This window comes from Physella acuta, unplaced genomic scaffold (genome assembly GCF_028476545.2).
Source record: "Physella acuta isolate Inbredline_101_S28 unplaced genomic scaffold, ASM2847654v3 ptg000538l, whole genome shotgun sequence".
Classification (NCBI taxonomy): Eukaryota; Metazoa; Mollusca; class Gastropoda; family Physidae; genus Physella; species Physella acuta.
The window spans coordinates 393,768-408,765 of record NW_026732057.1 but is presented as its reverse complement, the minus strand read 5'-3'; the positions used below and the strand labels follow the sequence as shown (position 1 = coordinate 408,765).

The 14,998-nt window shown below is 32.9% G+C and overlaps 2 protein-coding genes across 5 annotated transcripts; both read right to left on the bottom strand.

The window, feature by feature from the left end:
- Positions 1–2,095: 2,095 nt before the first annotated feature.
- LOC131945873 (zinc finger protein 665) lies at positions 2,096–9,615 on the bottom strand. Its single transcript, XM_059306486.1, has 4 exons — positions 9,548–9,615; positions 6,316–7,868; positions 3,850–4,035; positions 2,096–3,624 (listed from the first exon to the last, which is right to left on the bottom strand). Exons 2-4 carry the CDS (start codon positions 7,667–7,669, stop codon positions 2,966–2,968), a joined length of 2,199 nt encoding a protein of 732 aa, XP_059162469.1. The 5' UTR covers positions 7,670–7,868; positions 9,548–9,615; the 3' UTR covers positions 2,096–2,965.
- A 714-nt stretch (positions 9,616–10,329) lies between these two features.
- Positions 10,330–12,929, bottom strand: LOC131945872 (uncharacterized). Of its 4 annotated transcripts, XR_009387639.1 has the most exons (4): positions 12,866–12,929; positions 12,319–12,563; positions 12,025–12,131; positions 10,331–11,006 (listed from the first exon to the last, which is right to left on the bottom strand). XR_009387639.1 is itself a non-coding variant. In XM_059306484.1 (2 exons), the coding sequence occupies exon 2, from the start codon at positions 11,911–11,913 to the stop codon at positions 11,572–11,574; it is 342 nt and encodes a 113-aa protein (XP_059162467.1). In that variant the 5' UTR covers positions 11,914–12,131; positions 12,319–12,851; the 3' UTR covers positions 11,562–11,571. The 4 variants fall into 3 exon arrangements, 2 of the variants coding, with proteins under 2 accessions (XP_059162467.1, XP_059162468.1); XR_009387638.1 differs by lacking the exon at positions 12,866–12,929 and having other exon boundaries at positions 10,330–11,006; positions 12,319–12,851; XM_059306484.1 differs by lacking the exons at positions 10,331–11,006; positions 12,866–12,929 and having other exon boundaries at positions 11,562–12,131; positions 12,319–12,851.
- Between the last annotated feature and the right edge of the window lie 2,069 nt (positions 12,930–14,998).

Genomic DNA, 14,998 nt, shown 5'->3' with positions numbered 1-14,998 from the left:
CCGAACCGCCTGATTCAACTTAGTAAACAACTATAATTTACCCTAACTTATCTATAAAATAAACAAAAGGCAGTATTTAAAATATCCGTGTTTTACCTACCACAGTGAATTTTATCAATCCATGCTAATTATAACATTCTAACAATAATGTCCTATTGCATGTCCGCGGAATTTGCATTTACATTTTTTTATTAGCGTGAGTTGAGTGGGGGGGGGGGGGGGGGGCGAAGGGCTTTCTGGGGGTCGCCAACTGGTAGACTAAACCGTAGCAATGGAAAAAAAAAACATAAATATTTACTAACATAACTGGAAATGGAATAGAAAAGAAACAATGAGTCGAGGAAACCTTCAAAACTGAAACGTGATTTTGAGAGTCATTCCAAACATACAAAAAAGATATGGAGTGCTTTCGTCGGCATGAAGCTAGTTGTAAACGTCAGAGACTTGATCAAAAAGGAAGTTTTCACCAATGAAACAAAGCATTAGTGCAAGCATCATTGAAGCTACATTAGAAATTGAGAAGGAAAAAAAATGAAATTTCACATGTAATTAAAAGATCTTAAGTTGGCATGTTGGCATACCAATGGGGATTTAGCAAATCTTGGAATACTAGCGTATTGTAATAACATTTGTTAACTTTTTGTTTTCATGTTACACACATATATATATATATATATATATATATATAAATGTATATATATATATATGTATATATATATATTTATATATATAGATATATATGTACATATATATATATATATATATATGTATATATATATATATATGTATATATATGTATATATGTATATATGTATGTATATATGTATATATGTATATATATATATATGTATATATATATATATATATATATATATATATATATATATATATATATATATATATATAGGGGCCCCCAAAAAATTTCAGCCCGGGGCCCCGCTCAAGCTTACCACTCAAACTTATTATAAACTAGCCTTGTTTTTAAAAACCCTATAGAGTAAAACATTTGGGCATTATTGAATATAGAAACATAGATTTTACAACAAGAAACCATTTAACACAGTAAACACCTCTGTTAAAAACAAATGTTTATTGTTTTATTTTAAGTAAGGATGTTAAATATGAAGGCGCATTAATACCAAAAATTTAATAAACAAAATTTAAGGAATTATAGTACATGTACATTTTAAATCAATAAAACAATTGCATTATAAGTTACATAGAATAAATACAATGCAATTATACAAACAAAATGAAAGAGGCATAAACAAAAAAATACAGTACTAGATTGTCCATGGCCCGTTTAAGTTAAGCTAACTGAATTTGAAAAATTAAAAATTAGTGTGATGTTTTGTTAAGATGGTTCTAATTTGAACTCAACATTTCAAAATCCATGGATACAAAATTGTTTATCAAATAAGTAAAACAATTTTACTTAGTGTTAATTGTTCCTTACAAGTCAGTGAAAGGTAGACAGCTGCAGTCTTTACACTAGAGTGAATTAATTCAGGTTGTATCATGCAATAACACCTCATGTGATAGGTATAATATTGGTAATAATATGGTGCATCCATTTAAATGTAGTAGTCAATTAGTTCTGTAAAGCAACTTGTTTCACAAACTTGTTATTCATGTACATCATATTCTCACAATTTTAAAATAGATGTTGTCAATAAACATCTTCAAGCACACATTGAGCTGTTAGATATTATATTTCCTGTATAGATTTATTTAAGTTTTTTTACAATCTACTTTAAAAGAAACTAATTAAAAAACACATTTTCCTGGAGTGAGTTCATTTACCCCATGCTAAGATATGTCTATAATGGGATGGCATGGCTGAAGGGTAGAACGCCTAACTATCAACACAAAAATCTTGAGTTCAGATCTTGGACTCAAGTCCACTTAGCATAGATAAGGGGTCATCCATTTATGACGTACACAAAAATTTCCAATTGTAGATCCCCCAATCCCCCATCTACTTTTGACTGGACCCCCCCCCCCCCTCCCCATTGTTGACACCAACGAAAATTTTAATAGACCTCTCAGAACTTACTACCAATGCTAACACAGTATAAATAGTATAATTCTATAATTCTATGTAATTGTTACACAATATTATTTCCTGTACTCGAATGTATTTTGATGATTACTATTAGCTTTTATGTGATTAGTAGGTTTTTAATGAAGATTAGTGACGGTCGGGAGGGAGGGAGGGGAGGTAGTAAGTTAAGTTCCCTTTCAAACCTGACGGTCTATAGGGAGGGGAGGTAAACATCATTAAATATCCTAACACTTCTTATTTTAAGTACCCGACTCTTATTCTTCGTTCTTAATTTTTAGTGTTGGAAGGAATCGAGAATTATCTGCCAGAGGGCTTGAACTTGAGACTTTTTTTTCAAATTTATCAACCATGAGCTTTTGCCAACTCGACCATGCCTCCATCACAATTAAGTATACGTGTCAACTGGTTATGCGCCATCGAGGCCGTTGACTCAGATTTCAGCCTGCTTTTCTTTTTTGGATTTGCTTCCATAGCCTTAGTCCAACCAAGAACAAACTACAAGGCAGCAGTTGTTTGATTTTGGAGTTGTCTCTCCTAGTAGAGTGGCTGTCCCCAGCTAACGAGCCTCATCTGCCCGAGGGTTCGAACTCGAGACTTTTTGGTTTAGCAACCATGAGCTTTACCGGCTCGACAACGCCGAACCCTAAGTACCCGACTCAAGTTAGGGAAAGTAATGGTGGCTGGACAGTGTTGAACACATTATCCCTTCATACGCTGGGTTGGCTTCTACTTTATCAGGACTATGGACTTACAAGTTCTAAAGGGGAACTTAACTTTTTAAATTAACTCTGTAGGCTATGGATTTATGACACAAATAATTCACATGGTTCACATACATGAATATTTCCATATTTTCAATTTTTATCTCTGAAAATTAGGAAACTTAATAAAAACTAAAAACTAAGTATTCTCTTCTACATTCATTTTCTTACGCATGACTAAATATTTTCTGATAGCAGTTTTTATACAACTCAAATTAGATTCCTGTGGCTTATCCGCTGAACTAGTTTTCTTCATGTGTTTAAGATTTGATTTAGCCAATGGATGAAATCTTGGTGGAATAACTTCAGTTTGTTTATGCTCTACTGATAGACCCTGACTAAGATAATGTCTAAGCAGAGATGTATTCTCAAGGAGTCTGGTTTGTAAAGTCTTGATCTCTGTAAGGTCATTAAAAGTCTCTGTTTTGATCCCATGGAATTGTTCACTGTGTGTTATAAATTTGGGTGGAAGGTTCTTATGTTCATTGAGAACAAATGGCCTGGTCTCCTCTTTGGCGGAAGCAGCATGTTCGTTATGCTTTGCTAAAGACCCAGGGTCAAGTGTGTTGTTACCAGCTTGTGGCAAATTTATTAATTTGTTGTTTGTAGTTGTTGACTGTAGAGATAAATCTTTTTTTACTTGATCATCATAGATCAGCCTAGAAGTCTCGGCTTTGGAGTTTTGTGAAGTTTTCGTTGACGAAGGGCCTGGTTTAATGTCTTCTTTCTGCTGAGAGTGGGCTATTGTTTTAATAGGGTTTTTTCCATTCAACACTTCATCCACTTTCATGTTTATTCCTGCAAAAAAGCAAAGTTTAAATAGCTGATGTTAAAAACAATTTTTAAAAGATTAAAAGTCCGAAACAGGTGATTTTTTTTGAAGAAGTGAATATAATGAAACTTTGTAGACTGGTTTTATAATGTAAAAATAACTTAAATAATTCATATAGACAAAGAATATCTTTATGGTTGGGTAAACTATAGCTGAAAATTTGCATTTTTTAATTTAAAAAAATAACTTGCCATTAGTTTTTTCTTCAGTCTCCATCTTCTTGGCTAAATATTCTTTGATCGCGGTCTGTATAGGACTCAAATCAGGTCCTAGTTGCTTATCCACTGAACTAATTTGTTTCACTTGGTGTTGAAGATTTGATTTAGAACTTGTGTGACTTTCCCCATTCAATACTTTATCCACTTCCACATTTGATCCTGAAACAAGTGAAAACAGTTGCTGTTAAAAACAAATTAGAAAAGAAAAATGTCCAAAATGGCCGGTGTTGTTTCAAGTTAATTTTGTTGACAACATATTTTTTCAAATAATTTTTATTGGTGTTAACTATCAATATCCTGTGCAAAAGATGGTTACATATATATTTTTAAATTTAAAAAAATATATACATAAAAGTCTTTTAGATGCACTTAAATAAGAAAACTAAAACTCTTTCTTTAGTAACAGTGTTAGTTACACTTAAAAACTACAGCACATTTTAGCAACCAATGTTTTTATTTAGTGCATTCAAAAGCTTATATTTACACTAGCCGTCCCGGCCAGGTCCTGCTCTGGCTTCTGTGAAAAACCTTTCTGTTAAAGACCATCACCTGTGTGTTTAGTAATCATCATAAACCCGGCATTGCCCACCCAAACCACAACCAACCAAAACTAAAACAACAAAACGCAAACATAACGCTAACACAATTACAAATACAAATGAAAACAAAAACCTAACAACAAACCCAACCACAACCACAAACACCAATACAAACACAAAGAAAAAACAAACAAAAAAGCAAACGAAAACAAAAACCTAACAACAAACCCAACCACAAACACCAATTTCAACACAAAAAAAACAACGAAAACAAACCAAATCCAAACGCAAAACCAACCAAAACACAAATACAAACCCAAAGAAAAAAACACAAACAAAAACGAAAAAAGAAAGAACAAAAACGAACCAAATCAAAACGCAACCACTAACGCAAACCCACCTAAACACAAAGAAAACACTAACGCGAACATAAACGCCCGGGGCGGAATCACCTGTTTTAGCTTAATGAACGACTATAGTACCCCAACTTATTCATAGTCTTTTGCACTCACTTAAACGAACGCGCCTGTTTCAATTTAATGAACAATTATAATACTCCAAGCTTATCCGTAAAATACCTACAACATTTTCACTTGATCAATCCCCGCTAATTATGTAACTATTTTTTTTTCCCAACACCAAAACAAAGTAATAAAAAGTAAATTCTTTTCCACTAATGCAATGGTTTTATAAAGGGAAGTAATTGTGTTTTCCTAATTTATCAAAGGGAAGTAAGTGCTATAGGACTAAATAAAGACATAATTAGAATTTTTGTAAAAGATGATATTTTTTTAAAACTTGTGTTTAATGAACATGCCGAAAATTATTACTTTCAGTTTGATAAATGAAAATTATTTCCCAACACTTTAAATAGTAATTTTTTAACTCATAAATTTAGACTATGTGCACGATAATAGTCTAACACTTAAATCCATAGAAGTATGTCAACGACAAACTTATTACATACAGAATTGAGCTTTATATATTAGATTAACATACAGGTTTTTGTATTGGGTTTATTTTCTACTTTTTAGTAATGAGGAATTCTAAAAATGTTACGAATATCACATAATCTTTTACTTTTTGTGCCCTAGACACGTTGGGCCCAGAGCCCTAGACACATTGGTCCCAGAGCCCTAGACACATTGGTCCCAGTGCCCTAGACACATTGGTCCCAGTGCCCTAGACATGTTGGGCCCAGAGCCCTAGACACATTGGTCCCAGTGCCCTAGACACATTGGACCCAGTGCCCTAGACACATTGGGCCCAGAGCCCTAGACACATTGGTCCCAGAGCCCTAGACACATTGGTCCCAGTGCCCTAGACACATTGGTCCCAGTGCCCTAGACATGTTGGGCCCAGAGCCCTAGACACATTGGTCCCAGTGCCCTAGACACATTGGGCCCAGTGCCCTAGACACATTGGGCCCAGTGCCCTAGACACATTGGGCCCAGTGCCCTAGACACGTTGGTCCCAGTGCCCTAGACACATTGGGCCCACCATAGAAAGGTCTTTCCACTTTTGCTGGTTTCTCACACCAAACCCCAGGCACCTTCATATTCCCTGAGTCAGGTACCCAATTACTCCCCATATCAATCTTTTTAAACTAATTTTTTGATGAGGAATTTAAGATTTAATTTGAATGAAATTAAGGTAATATTAAATTATTACAAAATTAATTCATTTTTAACTTTTAATGAAATTGTTGTATATGTATTAAAAATGGGTAAAACATACCCAGAGACATTGAGATCCATTAAAAGTGTCTTCAATTACTAGATGTTAAAATAAAAAGAGAAACATATATGCACCTCCCTATGAACATGAATAATAATTTTTATTTAAGAAAACTGGTTATCCAAATGTCAGCACAAACAATTAAAAGAATAAAATTTACTACCTTTCTTGGTGACAATAAATAAATGTTGATGAAATGTTGGGTGCTGCTTCCTCTTATGTTTTATAAGAAATTTCTTTTGGTAGAATTCCTGTTGACATACTGTACACGAAAAGGTTTTATAAAAGTGATGACGCAGGTGGTAGTGAGCTGTTAACATATGTCTTGTGGTGTAGCTCTTGTTACAAAATTTACACTTGTGTGGCTTCTCTGTTAAATGACTATTTGCATGACTTTTTAAATATCGCAGGAGAGCGAATCTTTTATCACAAAAGTCACATTGAAATTTTTTTTCAGAATGAGTTTTTTTATGGAGGTCTAAATATTTCTTAACAGAAAATTCTTTATGACACACATCACAAATAAACTGCTGTCCCCCTGTGCTTGTTGTAGAATGAATTTCAATATGTTTTTCTACACGAAATTGTGATATAAATGTTTTATTGCACAAATCACACCTGTACTTGTTCTCAGGAGGCAGCTTTTTTTCCAAATGACTTCTCATATGGTCTTTTAAAAGACTATTTGAAGTAAAATCTATTCCACACAAGTTACACTGATATCTTCTACGCAAATGAACTGTTTTATGTTGTCTTAAATAGCTTGTATTTGCTAATTTAATAGCATCACACTCATATTTCTTGTCCACTAAATCAAATTTTGTAGGAACATAAAAAAAGTGATGAGATAAGTCTATTGAATCAATTTCTCTATGTTGATTCTGGTTTAAGTTTTGTTGGTTGTTTAATGCATTTTGGCATAGACAACTTTGGGGTATTTGTCTTTCATTTTCATGATCCATAAATTGATTTTGTGTATTGTTAAAAAGTTGAACAGAACAATCATTAACTGAACTTGAAATCTTCTGGAGTCCTATCATGTCATTTACTATCTCAGGTTTTGCTTGAGCAATATCATTAGTTTGGTAGCTTAGCGAAACCTTTGATTTTACTACATTGGTAGTTCTAGAGTTATTTAGAACATGAGGTTTGGTATTTAAATCAACAGATGTTGAGTGGTTATTTAAAAAATCAGGTTTGGTATCATTGGCAAAATCAAACTTTGTGTAGTTATTTAAAACATCAGGTTTGATATCATTTGTATTATCAAAAAATGTGTAGTTATTGAAAATATCTGGTTTAATATCATTTGTATCATCAGAAGTTGTGTAGTAATTTAAAACAACGGGCTTGATATCACTTGTATCACCAGAATTTGTGTTGTCATTAAAAATATCTGGTTCAATATCATTTGTATCATCAGAAGTTGTGCAGCAATTTAAAATATCAGGTTTGCCATGTTCACTGTGAACTAACATCTCACCTAGTGGAGCTGATAAGTTTTTTTCTTCATTCATTCTGTGAATCTTTAGGTTGCTAAATAATGCAGCTATGACACACACAGCATGTTAATTTTTCCGCTCAATAAAGTTCTTGATTATAAGTTTTGGTATGAGTCTTGAAGGCTTCTGTGATTTTTTTAGGGAAATCAATAGCTAGTCAAAACATCTGGTTCCAAGTGCTCTGACAGCTCGTAACAAGCTTCTTTTTAGGAATCTACAGAAAAGATAAAAAGAAAAAATAATTAAGTGATCGAAATAAAATAAAATATTATATTAAAACCTAAAAGCTTTTTATATCCTATAACTATTACATAGTATCTATATTAGGGACTTGGATGGCCTACTTTTTACGTGCAGAAAAGAGGAAGTTTTCTCCCCATACCTATTTTCATTTTGTGTGGATTTGTATGAGGAGTTGTGTGTGGATTTATGCGTGGATTTGTGCGTGGTTGTTTTTTAATTTACGTTTTATTAGATTGATTCTAAAAATAATTAAAAATATTAAATTTCTGAATTATTTTTAGGCTTAAGTTTTTATTTTTTTAATTATTTTTACACCCTTATGAAGTCAAAATAATTTGAAAATATAAAATAAAAATTAATTTTATCCATGTCAACAATATGATAGAAGGATTCTTGTCAACTCTGTGGCCCCCCTTAATGATTAGGCCTATATTTTGAAAGAAAGATAACTTTAAGTTCTGTGCATGTTTAACAAAAAGAATAGTAATAGAGATCTAGTAGAATATAGTGATTAGTGGTGGTCGATTAAAATCAAATAATATAATCCATCTAGTAGGCCTACAGATGTCCGATAAAATACTCTTCCATAAAATAAAATAGTTGTTTGGGTTGTTAGTAGATCTAGATCTAGTATTGTAATCTCCAGTAATTTTATGGTTGAAATTTTAAATTAGGGTTGGGCGTATGGAAGGACTAGGATTGGGGTTAGGGACAGGGTTAGCATTGACTGAGATCGACATTAGAAATGATTAGCCAGCAATCTGCAATGTCACACAGACAGTGTGTAGGTAGAGTGTAGTGTTAACTACTAGAATCTAGATCTACCAGTAAGACTAGAGTAAGAGTAACATTAATCATTAAACATTGGTAATATATCGTTTTGGGTACGTAAAATCGCCCGCGGCTATTAATGTACGAAAACGTTACCTCATTGTCAAGGCTTTAATAGACGTCTGTTGTGATAGGTTTGTGTCAAATATTATAGATAATAAATGAATAATAAACCTAAATCAATGGCTAAATATATCAATATAGCCCATAGGCCAGAAATTAACTTTAATTAATAATTAGCAGTGTTTGCGAGCAAGATTTGCTATATAGTATATAAACAGCAGCCATTTGTAAAATAGAGTGGCTTCCCCCTGAATCTCTTATAAAAATAAAACGTAAACAAGATGGCTGTTATAGAAAAAGAGTTGCATCTGTTGGAAACATCGCTAGTCTTCATTTATTATTACTGAAAAGTCTTCATTCAATTGTTTAAAAACAGGTAGCCTACATAAATGAAACAAGGAAACATTTTAGTATTTTAAAAAACATGAATCCTCCTCAAAATGTGAAATAATTATTACAATTTAAAGAGTCACCTTTTTTTCACATTAAGTCGCGGGCGATTTTACGTACCCAAAACGATAGATTACCAAAAATTCTTCCGAAATAACCGAAATAATATGTTTTAGAGCAAAATATTTTCAGTCGCAGCATTGGTAGAATCCAGTGTTCAATTCACATGAACTAGATCTAGATCTACTGAAAAGAGAAGATAAAATGAAGATAATAAAACAAGTAGAATCTAGATCTAGATTCTAGATAAATAAATAGATCTAGATCTAGAAATAGTAAGGATAGTAAATAGCGGAGTATGCTTACGGCGCGGGTCGGCTCGTTTACAATACTTTGGTAAAACAACCAAAACACACCAAAACATTAGGAAAACATTGAAAACATGATTTATTTGTGTTGAATTTTTGTTTTTAACAAATAAATAAAACCACCAAATAGACTGAAATTACTGAAATGCTTTGTTCCTTACTAAAATGAAATAAAAATGCACAATTTGGGTAAATATTAATATCTAAAAATAAGTATATTATATTTATTTAGCGTGTATTTCGAAAATTGAAAAATTCGTTATTTTCGGGAGGAAAAGATACCGATCGACGCGTAATTTTTTACTGAAACTACTTTTTATACTCTGTGTGTGTCTAGCAAAAGTTTATTTAGCCTATTTCGATTTTAAAATTTTTGTGTTTATAAAAAATTTGGATTAACCTGCCACCATTATTTTTCCTCTTACATTAAAAAAAAAAGTGTCTCCGATATTGGTAGTACACAACTTGATGACGTCATACGCGTCAAATTATATTTTCGGACTTTTCGTCATTTTACTATAAATTGTTAATGTAGTATTTTATTATGAGTTAGACTTATCAAAATTATATTTACTATACACAGCTAGGCCTATTAATATTTGAATAAATTATTAGGCATAGGCCTACTGAAAACTTGAATTACCACCATGTAGTAGTAGCAAAATATTTTTTTTTTTATTATTAGATTTTAACATTTGTGTAAGGCCCTACATGACCAACAATTTCATACCAATACCATTACCATTGTCTAAAATAGTGAAAATGTTATAATATAGTTTATATAGGCCCTCTACAAAGGTATTCAGCTGCTTCTTATAGTTAGGCCTATAGATTATCAATATTATTAACCTTGCTTGAACACATTATAGTAAGTTATAAAAATTCATCAGTTAAGCTAGTGATACTAATTAATGGAACCATTATCTCTCACTATGATTATTTATTCATTCTAAATATTTAATATGTAATTTGGTGTCTAATAAATATATTTATTTATTGACTGCTTACTTCCAATTACTGTTGTTGCACTGTGAATTGCGCAAGTCTAGAGAAAAAACTTCAGCATAAGCTTATTTTATCAGAACATGTATATGAAGGCTTACTCATTGCAAGTTGTTTTTTTCTAGACATGTATAGTATTCATGTGGTAAGTGCAAACATGGTGTTACTCTGACAGATCCACCAGTATAATTTCTTATACAAGACCTGGTTTCAAATTAAAACAAAAGATAAAAATAAAAAGAACCAAAATGGTTTGCTTTCCAAAAAATATTTATTTATTAGATTTAGATGCAATCATATAAATTTCAATTATCAATGAAAAGAACAAAGTAATAATGGGTTTAAGTTTAAGGTGTGAGTACAACAAAGTGATTTATATAACATGTTTTAGTTGATGCAAATTAAAAAATGATCAGGTTGAATGAAAGTCATCAGTCCAGGAAAGATACAAAAATCTGCAAAGAAAAAAAAAAGTTATTTGATTTGTTTACACTATACTGTGTATCAAATTAGAATACCATAAGTAAAATATAAAAAAAAAAGATTAAAAACATAATACCATGTCATTACATACCAAACTTTATTTTATAACAAAAAATTTAGTGCACTTTTGAAAAAATAGAAATTATATACATATTGTAAAGACATAAATATTGCAATCATTGCATGTAACTGTAAACATAAAAATATATAACAAAGGAACAAAGCAAATTTAAAATGAAACATTAATTATTTTTTAAAGCTCAAATTTTTAATAATCATGCTGTCCAAGGATTAACAGCAGATTAGGATGTAAAGCAGAGATACTACTAATCTAGTCAGCTATTAGTGACTCAGCAGGTAGGCAAAAGTCCTCAGCTTCATCCTCATCCGGTGCCCAGTAGCATACAGTGTAGACAACAGACTTGTTCTTTTTAGCTAGTACTCTGTTAATAATCCTCACATAATAGCGATGCACTTTCTGATCATCTAGCTCCCACTTGTCAGTCAGCTAGACACCAACCAGGTCTTTACCACCCACTATTCTTGACAAAGAGGGTTTCCGCTTCTGTCAACACCACAAAATAGGGGATGGTTTACTGAGACATTCGATCCAGACAACACATCATAGATGGAATTTTCAGTATCTCTGCGTTCCATAGCTTCCAACTTTTTCTTCATCTGCTTTATTCGAGATTGAATGTCTGTGTCTATTTTGTGCTGTAACTGGTTTGTGTCGATGACCCTGTCAAACTCCTCAATCAGTTTGAGATTCTCTGCATGAACAATGTCATTCTTTACTGAGATCTTGACCCTTTCTCCTCTTAAAGCATCATCTATCTCCTTCAATACTCTGTCATTGTCAGCAAATCCATCTCCCATTTAACACTATCAATCTTGGTTCTCAATTCTCTTGCTGAAGATGTCCAGTTGTTCTTTGAAACCTAACCTGCAATTTAGCATATTTTATGTTTGAAATCATCAATAACTTACCCTTTCATGCTGTTTCTGCACCAGCCAATACCTGCTTTGACATCTGTTTTTTTTTTCTTTTATGTAAAATACTTCCTCTTCCAACACTGGATCTGTGTCTGCTTTCTCTGCAATGATTTAGTATCTTTTCTTAGTTTACTTATTGTAGAAAAATATGAATTATAAAGGAAGTTCTGTGCAACTGTATTTTATAGCTGTAAGTTGATGAATCAAGTCATGACTTAGTATACTAAAATAAACAATTAGTGTTAGAAAAAAGTCTGTTACATTAGTAGTCTATTACAAATTACTTACTTAATCCTCATCACTCCCTGTGGACTATAGGGCAGCAACAAATCCCTGCCATTCCACTCTGTCCTGGGCGAGCCACTTGTGTTCATGCCAAGTCTTGCCAGCAGCTTGCACTTCTTCTTCCATCTCTCTCCTCCATGTTCCCAGTGGTCTTCCCCTCTTTCGTTTTCCAGTGCCATGTTGGGGGAGTCATCTTTTGCTCATGCGTAGGACATGGCCCAGCCATCTCCATCTCCTCATTCGAACTTCTGAAAATGCATTTGGAAAATTTAGATATAGATATCTAAGCATAAGGTTTATTTTAAAATAAATAGACTAGGCCTACTAGGTTTATTTCACACACAAAAAAAAACCATTTGTTTTTAAAATTGTGAGTCTAGTAAAAAGTTACTATTGTTTAGAGTTTAGAGTAGAGGTAAGTTAGAACTAGATCTAGATTTAATTACTTAACACTAAATAGGTAGATCTATAATTAAAAGTAGTCTATAATTAATAATTAGGTAAATAATTATGATCACTTAAAGTACTGTCACTTATCAGAAAGACTAACCGTGATTCCGATGGCTGAATGATTTCTCACTCAGATTTCTATCAAAGCGCTGCAAGACCACAGACTGAAAAAAAAAAGTAGATTAGAGATTCTAGAGTCTATATCTAGAAAATTAGATTAATTTTTTAATAGAGATCTAGATCTAGATCTTCTAAAATAATTTAGATTAGGCTTATACTTAATTGTAGTATAGAATATGTATAGAATAAAGAATCTACATCATCTAGAATCTAGATCTATTATTAAATCTAGAGATTCTAGGTTTCATAAATTGATCTAGTGATAGTGATCTAGCCTCTCCTAGTGATCTAGAATCTAGTCTAGAGTCTAGCTTGACGATCATCTGGATCTAATCTAGAATCTAATTCTAAGAATCTAGACTAGACTCAGTGGCGTGCAGAGGGGGGGTGCGGAGGGGGCCCAGGCCCCGGGCAGCCACATCAAAGGGGCATCCAAAGGGGGTAAAAAAAATTATTTATTTTTTTTTTTTAAATTTTTTTTTTTTTTTTTTTTTTTTTTTTTTTTAATAGGAAAGCTAAATGTCTACTAAGGTTTGTCTACCTAGGCAGAATTATCAAATTATCACAATTTGCCGAATTCACCGAAATGTATATATACAATCAACACATGGCACTGATATAGTCATCGTACTGTCCGTGTCGTACAACCTTCAGGGAGAAAGGGGCATCGGTGAAGGGTAGTGGTGTAGTAGTCATTGATATTCCCCGAATAAATGTATGCAGTCTTTCAATTAATAGAGTATCTGATACTTGTGTAGGTAGGGGCATCTTTTAGAGAACACGCCCATAATCATTTTATACACTTGTGGTCATCCATAGATTATTAAAGCCCATGATTATAATTTACACACTGTAGGGGCATCTTTTAGAGAACACGCCCATAATCATTTTATACACTTGTGGTCATCCATAGAGTATTAAAGCCCATGATTATAATTTACACACTGTAGGGGCATCTTTTAGAGAACACGCCCATAATCATTTTATACACTTGTGGTCATCCATAGAGTATTAAAGCCCATGATTATAATTTACACACGGTAGGGGCATCTTTTAGAGAACGCGCCCATAATCATTTGATACACTTGTGGTCATCCATAGAGTATTAAAGCACATGATTATAATTTACACACTGTAGGGGCATCTTTTAGAGAACACGCCCATAATCAATTTATACACTTGTGGTCATCCATTGAGTATTAAAGCCCATGATTAGAATTTACACACTGTAGGGGCATCTTTTAAAGAACATGCCCATAATCATTTTATACTTTATTGTCATCAATAGAGTATTAAAGTCCATGATTATAATTTACACACTGTAGGGGCATCTTTAATGTAATTTGCTTATATTCATCATAATACTTTTGAAGGGCATCCAAACAGTAATTATGCCCGCATTCATTTTATATATCGTCAGGGCAACTTTAAAGTAATTTACTTGTATTCGCGTTTGTATTTATATAATTACAGCAATTATGCCCATATTCGTTTATATATTATCGGATATTTATTATGCTTATATTCATTATTGAATGTCTGAAGGGCATCCCTACAGTAATTATGCCATTGTTCGCTTCATATTTTATCGGGCATCTTTATTATGTTTCTATTCATTGCATAATGTTTGTAGGGCATCCTTATTCATTTTGATGGACATAACGGCATTCGTAGACTGATTAAGCGCACATCCTCTTGGTTTTTTCTTATTCTAATGATATTCTTTATTCATGGCCATTTGGATTTTTGTGTACGGTTAAATACAAACTTTCAAGTCCGTACTGTTTTGATACACTGGGCCGGGCCGAGTTAACTTCATTCTAAAGTTGTCCTTAAGTCTCACACTTCTTAATTACCAGCATTCGCGGCCGCCCGGTCGTACTGTCCAAAAACACATAAACAAGGTGTAGCTGGCTGTCACTTGTTTCCCCCCCCCCCCCTCACTTTAGGCACAAACCTCCTATTGTAAGACCGGTAATGTAATACCTGGACGCTCTATTGGCATGGCCAGAGATCCAGTAATGTAGTACTCGAATCTGGAGACTTTTTTTTGGGGATGTTCCATCCCATAACCATAAATTTAAATGCACAGTCTGCGTGATCTTTCACCTCC